Raw genomic sequence first — 8,396 nt, forward strand, 5'->3', positions numbered from 1 at the left:
AGAGGCATTGTTTCAAATGTTTAAGTGTGTTATTAACAGAGACGGAAACTCGAGTAGCACTGGAGTCGCATCATAAAGACTTGTGACTTGACTTGGACCTCAGAGATTTGTGAACATGTCTTTCTTCTACTTTCAAGAAGATATTAAAATAATCTATCTTTATCCACCTGCTGTAACAAAAAGACATCTAAAACTTTAATTGCTCACTTTTTGGTGTTTTTGTGTAATTTTACTTGATAATTTATGTCTTGAGGGAAGAGTATGTTTATTGTTATGTGATCTGCTTATTTATTTGACTTTTTATCATTTATTTATGTAATAGGTTTTTCTTCCACTCAATCTCCTTTGAATTTTAATTGCTATATATTGTTTGGCCATCCTTTAACCTCTAGGTCTTTTTTTTTTTTTTTTTACATATTTATTTAATAATAAAAAAATAAAAATAAAAAGCCTTGTGAACATGTCTGGTTATAAAACTCTGCAGTGATGCTAAATATCAAATTGGCCACATTTTTTAATATGCAAAATGATGAACTAAATATATTCCTAAAATAAATTGTTTTATATCTACATAAAGTTTTTCTTAACTTAAAAGGACAGGGTAGGAAACTTCAGCTGGGGTATTACGTTTTAAAAGTCTAGAAATCTTTACATTTCTTTGGATGTCCAATAGTTACTTCTGCTGGAAATTAATGCTTTTAAATATTTAGTTTATATTGGACTGCTATAAATATAGGATCTATAGGACTGGTTTAAAAATATGTTTTGTAGATCTCTAAGGAATCTTGGGGAGTTGCTACCATAGACAGTAAAAGAAATGGACACAGCGACCCCATTGGAACTCAATTGAGACAAATGAAGCCCAGTTTTAGCGTTTTTTAGCACTTCCGTTTCTGACGCGCAGACTCAAACGAAGCTTGACGACATCAGCAACCTGTCTGACAGATGTACATCTTCTAGTAGCTGTGCGTGCAAACTGCCATCGTTAATCTTGCAGAGACGGCGAGCTTGAGCGGGGAGATCTTTGTCGTGAGTGAGCAGGAGTAAGTATTCTGATTAATTATTTTGTATAGTATTTTAAAATGTAACGCCAGTACTCAATATTAAGGTAATTGCCTGCGAGCTTCTCCACCTGTCTGTACGGTAATGCGACAGAGAGCCGAGTAGTTATGACGCAATCGTTAGCCTATTTTTTACAAAAACTGTTTATATGGGGCCATAATGTAACATAGAAGGTAATGGAGCCCTTTATACATTTTCGTGTATCTTTAGAAATAAATAATGGACAAACAGAGTCTTTAAACGCCTCAGATGTAAAGTTATTCGCTGTCAAAGTGACGCCAAAATGAATGGGAGTCAATGGGAATGCTAACGCAAGTGAAGTTCTGCTAAAAGATGGCAGCCCCCACCCGACTTCAACTTCCGGTTGAGTTCCTTGCCCATTGGTTGCCACTGTAGAACGCGACGTTTAAATTATTCTGTACAGCACCGCCATCTACAGGTGCAACTGAATAACGCACCACCGATCATGAGCGTAGAAGAAGAGTTACTTCCGGCAGTGCGTGAACGCTGGGAGTGGGATGGCGCGTCACCGTCAGATGGAATTCGCCCTCTGTCATTTATACTGATCCGGTTTCTTCAGAGACCCCGCATCCACGTCCTTTTAGCTTGAGGTATATACTTATTTCTTCACGTTCATTCAACGCAGTTTGTTTTAAGGTCTTTTGTGGGCTTGGAAAAGCAAGCAGTTTCTCAAACCATAACGTTATATTCAACTCTACTGCAGCTTCCTCACTGACAGCTTATTCGATTTACAGCACACGGTCAGTGTGGGATGTTCACACACTTTTTCTTCTTTTAGGGCAATATGACAAATCAGACAATCATTTTGAGGTCATAATAACACGAAGAACTCATTGAAGTGTCACTGTCCGGTTAGGCTTGCTCAGAAAGTACAGTTAATGAGAGCAGTTATGAAAAAAAACGAAGGAGATTAAAGCGCCCGGTAAAGTTTGATAACCAGTTATATATCATTGAACTGTCTAGCAGTAGTTCTGTTAGTTTGTTGTGTGTTGTGCTCCTAAACCCTCTCAGCTGCTCATTTCTTGTATATTGGAGTGTGTAAAGCCATAAGGCTGACTGATTTATGGATTATGACTTGTGTCAAGTTCTGATTAAGTGTATTTTGTTCTTTACAGAAGAATGTTTTTTTGTCAATGGGTGTGAGTCGGCTTGATGTTCTGTATAGAAGGCTTCTCCTCACCAAACTCTTCATTCAAGGATGGGGAAAGCCGGAGGACCTGAAAAGGTAGATTACCAATGAACTTACTAAATATGAAAAAACTAAATAAACAATGAATTTTCAATGATTTCACTTATGGTATGATTAAATAATTATCCTTTAATAATAATTAGTGGTGGCATGAGTGGTATGAATTATGTCCAAAGAAGACATATATGGATGAATGACCAAACCCAGTGAAAATATACAGAATAAATAAAATAGAAATATCCATAGTAATGGTAATTTATGTAAAAACAATTTGCATGAAAAGTTTGATCTTAGTAATGGTAGTTGTGCCATTATCAAGCTGCTTGACATAGAAAAAAAAAAAAAAAAAAGAATAAATTATTATGGATCTTACAGATTATTTGCTTTCCGGAAGATTATTGGCAACAGGGAGAGATGCAAGGATCTGGTTCAGAAGGACTACCCAGTATTTATTGACAAGGTAAATCTATTATTCTGTATATCTTGTATGTATACAAATTTATTCTCACACACACATAAACATAGTGTGTGAGATTTTTTTTTTTTAATCTGCATTTGTTTTTTAAATAAACACCTATTCAGAATAATGGAAAATTGGCTTATGACCCATTAACTGTGTTACCGCTGTGCCCAAAGGTAGAAGATCACACAGATTGCAAGATTCACAATGGTCATTTCATATCGCCGCTGGAGCACTTTGTCCCGGGCATCTTGCCAGCTGAGTCCGTCAAAGCCCGGTATCCAAAACAAATCACCCACAAACACAGAACTGTGAAGGATTAAACTGGCTTATTGTGTACCTTGTATTCAAAGCTCTTTCAAATGAAGACATTTTGTTTCAACTTTCGCTCTAGTTTCCAGTTTATTGTACCTAAGAAATGGAAAAGACACAGACCAGTCTGTATTCACCTGGCTGGAACAGGAGACCATGTGAGTGTGCAGAAACTGGGATTGTTTGCGCAGTACACACTTTTACTGTACAGAGGTTTTAAAAAACATCTTAGCAATTTGAAACTTCTGAAAAGTAGTGCATCAGTAACATATAGATCAGCTGATATTAGAATTTAGTTCATGTTTATTATACCTGTTTTTCTACATGAACTCTTAAAAACAGTTATAATAACACTGCTAAATGTAATTTCAACAAGTCTCAAAATGAATATTCACTCTTATACTGTACATTATAAAGTGATGCCTAAATGCCGCTGTAGCACCTTTAAAATGATTTAATGTGTTATTTAATTTTTATTTGTTTATTTTAGACAAATATTTAAGATGTATAAAAATATTTAAGAATATTTAAAAATGATCAATCATTGACCATAAGTATCGTCTATAATTTTATCTGAATGCTTTTTTATGCTTATTCATGCTTTTTCTTGTGTGTCTTGTGTGTGTGTGTGTGTTGTAGTTTTTCTGGAGAAGACGAACACTAATGGCCAGACCAATGATTAAAGAATCAGGGATGGCATCACTACTGTTGGAGAACCCTTATTATATCCTTAGAAATGTTTAGCTCCAGATCACATATTATGTTTGCCATGTACAGCCTAGTGTCAAGCATTACGAGATCTTATCTGACACCTCCTTGACTCGGCGCCGTACACGGATACAGGAAACCTAAAGACCAGATGTGAGTGTTTGTTTACCTGCAGCACCTGTTGTTGTCCATGACTTCAGAATGAACAATGCATGTTTACAGTGTATATGATTTGTGTTTATGATGCAGTCGCTCCAGTCTGAAGAATGTCTCCGACCTGTTTGTGATGGGTGGAGCGCTGATCCTGGAGTCTGCTGCGCTGTTACACTGGCTGGAGCGAGAGGGTTTCTGGCCTCTAGGCATGACTGGCATTTCTATGGGCGGACATGTAGGTTCTGCGCACCTCATTAACATTTAAATTAATGTCATGTTGTTTCTAATAGGCTTGGGCGATGTCTACAAAATTGGCATCGGATGATGTCTACAGAGAAACATCCTGATGGACGATGACATCAGGGGTGGGGGGAGGGGGTTAGGGGTGTGCCCAAGGCATTAAAAAAAAATAACACATTCTACGCAGCCACTAAAAGGGCTTAACATCATGATGTCTGTTAGCCATCGGCGAAAGATGGGCCCAACCCTAGTTTCTAATCAGATGTGTTCTGAAGAACCTGTTCCATATCCTGTGTAACATATTCAATATCTCTTGTTCATTTTCATCCTAGATGGCATCATTAGCTGTAACAAACTGGCCCAAACCAATTCCACTCGTTCCTTGTTTATCCTGGACGACTGCGTCAAGTGTTTTTACCACAGTAAGATTTCAGTCTTTTCGGTTTGGTCATATTTATTATAGGATTCTATAAAATCCTAATTACCAGAGAGAAAAACAAACGTGTTTTTTTGCTCAGATTTATCAAGTCAGTCAGTCATTTGTCAAAATTGAATTTCAAAGGTGAGAATTGACAGTGTGAATGTATTTTGTAATCTTTTAATGAACAATAACTATAATTTTAATTTATTTCTAAAAAAAATACTGCTTATTTTATGAAATGTAAGACACAAGAATGTAAGCGATTACACACCTGATGCATAGCTTATGGCATTATCTCTAAAGAGCTTATACCTTTATACCTTTGAACTTACAAGATATTTGTCAGAAAACGAAAATTGAAAGTGAAAGTATGTAGCACTGTTATATTATTATCAGTTAAGAATATGTTTTATTTATATTTCCTTTTTACAATTTTAATTTTTAATAAATGTGTTGTGTTTCTGCCTTTTTTTAATCCTATATAGCTTGATTAATTTGACTTCAGCTTTATTTGAGTACATCAGATAAACTAAATGAAAATTAGTAATGCTGCCTTGGCAACTAGTTGAAATAAGATGAGATTTCTTATTTTATTTCAGGTAGCATTTATTTTTTTAAGGAACAAAAATGTGTTTGTTTTTTTGGAGTTTTAGTTAACTGTAATAACCCTGGTATGTAGGAATTTCCCAGGACTTAAAGGCAGCATTAGTCACTTAGCTACTGAACTTCATAGCTGTGAATACCTTTACGTCTTCATTCATGCCTCAGTGAATCAACAGCATCAGAACATGGTAATATAGACGTCACAAAGTGTCTCTCACTCCCATTTACAGTCGTTCACTGATTGATTTGATTAACTTAAAATAAAAGGGGATTATTTTAGCTAACTAGGTGACTTAGCCCAGTTAATTAAAGGCTTTTTATTTTTACTATATGATTATTTAATCTTTTCAGTTTAATAACTTTAGGTATTTTAGCTTGATTGACCTAAAATACATGAAATTATTTATTTCGTTTTCTAAAACGCATTAAAAATCGTTCTGCTTTTCTGCAGGGTGTTTTAAGTCGAGCTGTGAATTGGAGAGAACTGGAGAAGCAGTACTGCGCACATCCAGTTTATGAGGAAGAAATCATCAATATGCTGGAGTATTGTGGGGTAGGTAGTTTATTCTGTTTTGTTGTAGTTTAGCTTGGTTTTAAATGAAGGACACCACAAAAGCTCCCAGAAGAAGATCTGATTTGTTCCTCACGTAGTGTGTCGTATGACTTATGTTGAAGGTGCAACATTTTTGACTAATCTCTCCCTGACACACCCATGATTTTCAGACAGACTCTTTCCGGATGGGCCAGGAATTCGTAAAAAATGCCCCAGGCAGCTTTGACAGTCTCTCTGACCTGGATCTTACCCATGACCTTCTTGACCTCCACTCGCCAGAAAGGGACCACCAGATGGGACCGCGCTCCTCTCGCGCCTCAGACTCTGCCCTATTGATGGGCCGAAGAGAGAGAGACGGGCTGGATCAGATGCTGTCCGCTGTGAGCAGCAGCGGGCCTCATTTGGACATGCTACATGCTAAAAACATCACCTGTGGGGCTGGTCAGCGGCATTCGCTGCAGCGGGAGTCTCTCTGCTTCATGAAGGGCGTTATGGATGAATGCACACACATCGCCAATTTTTCAGGTACAGATCTGTTTGTTTTGTTGCCATGGTTTGGATTGGGTTCCTGTGTTTGATCCTCTCGTTCTTGCATGCTTTGTCTCCAGTGCCTGTAGATCCCAGTCTGATCATCATAGTCCAGGCAAAGGAAGACGCTTATATTCCACGCACTGGAGTCCGCAGCTTACAGGAAATCTGGCCTGGCTGTGAGGTTCGCTACCTCAATGGTGGCCACGTCAGTGCTTACCTCTTCAAACAAGGACTGTTTCGGTAAGTCAGAAGTTAGAAAAAAATATAACGTAGAAGCATCAATAGTCCATGTTTCATGCACGGTACTCCAAGTCTTCTAAACTCATATGCCCAGCTCAACAGATTAATTGAAAATGTCCAATTCAAAAGAAAGATTAATTTGTGAATCTCTGCTTCTCTTAAGAATGTGGTTAGTGGGGAAGTCAAGATAATGAGTAAATAACAACAGGCTTCCCACAGGCTTCAGAATATTTGAACACACAAATAATATTCATTAAAATCATTACTCTTTATGGTGTTTTTTTTCAGTCCAGGGCTGTGTTTCCCAAAAGCATCGCATTGAAGCCAATGGAGCTACGATCAACTTAAGGTTACAATGCTTTTGGGAAATGCAGCCCAGATTCATAGTAATTGCAATAAAAAGAAATGGTAATACAGAAATATTAAACAGCACAACTGTTGCCATTGATGATAATACATTTAAATGTTTATTAATGGCTGCTGAAAATTCAACTTTGCATCACAGAAATAAAAACAACACATAAACAAAAAACGTTTTTTTAATTTTTTATTTACATTAATATTACAGTTTTTCATTATTTTTGATCAAGGGTTAGGGTTTTGCAACATTCAAATAAATGCAGTTTTGTTGAACATTAGAGACTTATTACCGACACAATTATTAATGCTGATATTTATTTATTTAAACTGTAGCACGTCGCTTGTTATCAAGTGAATGGAATGTATGGTTCATTAGTTTGAAATGTATGCATTAACATTTCAATTTCATCCATTATTGTTGACCCCTAGGCAAGCAATTTATGATGCCTATGACCGGTTTCTTCAGAAGTATTCCAGCCTATAGCCATGGATCTGTTTGGTACTCAGTACAAGACAAGAATTGTTGGATTTTGAGTATGATGTGGAGATGTACAACCTGATTATGATGACTGTGATTCTTAAAGAAGAATGTGTGATTGGAACTAAACCTGGTGCTTCCAAAGGGAGTCAGTGGTAGAAGTGTGTTCCTCTGTGTGGTACACCTCAAAAACTCAGATTGACCTGAAGCCAACTAACATGTGCCCAATCCATACAAAACCTTGTCTTCCTGACCTCACTGCCTTTAACCCTGTATATCCTCATGACTGAAAAATATTTCATCAAACAAAACAAAAATGTACCTCCAAACCATTAATTCTCTTACACATCAAGGTGTCTTTAAACCTCTTCAGGTAGCAGATCTCTGAAAATACAGTATTCTGGATTGTAGGGCAAATGAATTTATTTGATATGCATTTGGTATTTTTGTTTTACCGACAGAGAATATGCACATTTTCTGATACATTTTTTTTGCCTGTTTTTATCAAATAATGCATCAGAAAAATGGCCTTGTCATGGGCACGTTTTAATCTTGCAGATATATCTCATATACACTATATGTGTGTGTACGTTTAACAAATTGAGGGGAGCTGTTTGAGTTTTTTAGCAATCACTGGTGCTCATATGAGACCCAACTCAGGTGCTGATGGCAAGAAATATGACCACAATTCAAAATATACATTTTCTGTGAACTGCTGCATGCATTTCAATCCCTTAAATCCTAATCACTGCCAAATACTACAGTAACCGGCCGCTAACAATCATACTGTTTCAGTGGACTGAAATGTTTTACGTTTTACTACTGTCACTTTTTCTGGTCTATCATGTTTAGTATTCACTTTATTCATCATTCATGTGTTTCTCCACTCTAAAAATAAAAAGACAAACCAAAGTATGTGTCATTTATTTTTTCTTGAAAAACAAAAACAAAACAGGCATAGATACTGAGAGTAAAATATAATAATGACAATATGAGATCAGGTACCTAATATAGGCAGCACAGTATGATGTAAAATATAGTTATTTGTGTGAATAACATGCGATT

The 8,396-nt window shown here is 36.6% G+C and overlaps 1 protein-coding gene across 1 annotated transcript; it reads left to right on the forward strand.

The window, feature by feature from the left end:
* Nucleotides 1–1,528: 1,528 nt before the first annotated feature.
* On the forward strand, nt 1,529–8,243 carry LOC127971374 (protein ABHD18-like). Its single transcript, XM_052574342.1, has 13 exons — nt 1,529–1,673; nt 2,199–2,308; nt 2,648–2,732; nt 2,909–3,009; nt 3,127–3,202; nt 3,684–3,768; nt 3,878–3,905; nt 4,002–4,140; nt 4,478–4,567; nt 5,621–5,722; nt 5,893–6,247; nt 6,331–6,493; nt 7,283–8,243. The coding sequence occupies exons 2-13, from the start codon at nt 2,217–2,219 to the stop codon at nt 7,335–7,337; spliced, it is 1,371 nt and encodes a 456-aa protein (XP_052430302.1). The 5' UTR covers nt 1,529–1,673; nt 2,199–2,216; the 3' UTR covers nt 7,338–8,243.
* The last annotated feature ends 153 nt before the right edge of the window (nt 8,244–8,396 follow it).

Source organism: Carassius gibelio, chromosome B14, assembly GCF_023724105.1.
Source record: "Carassius gibelio isolate Cgi1373 ecotype wild population from Czech Republic chromosome B14, carGib1.2-hapl.c, whole genome shotgun sequence".
In the NCBI taxonomy this organism is placed as follows: Eukaryota; Metazoa; Chordata; class Actinopteri; order Cypriniformes; family Cyprinidae; genus Carassius; species Carassius gibelio.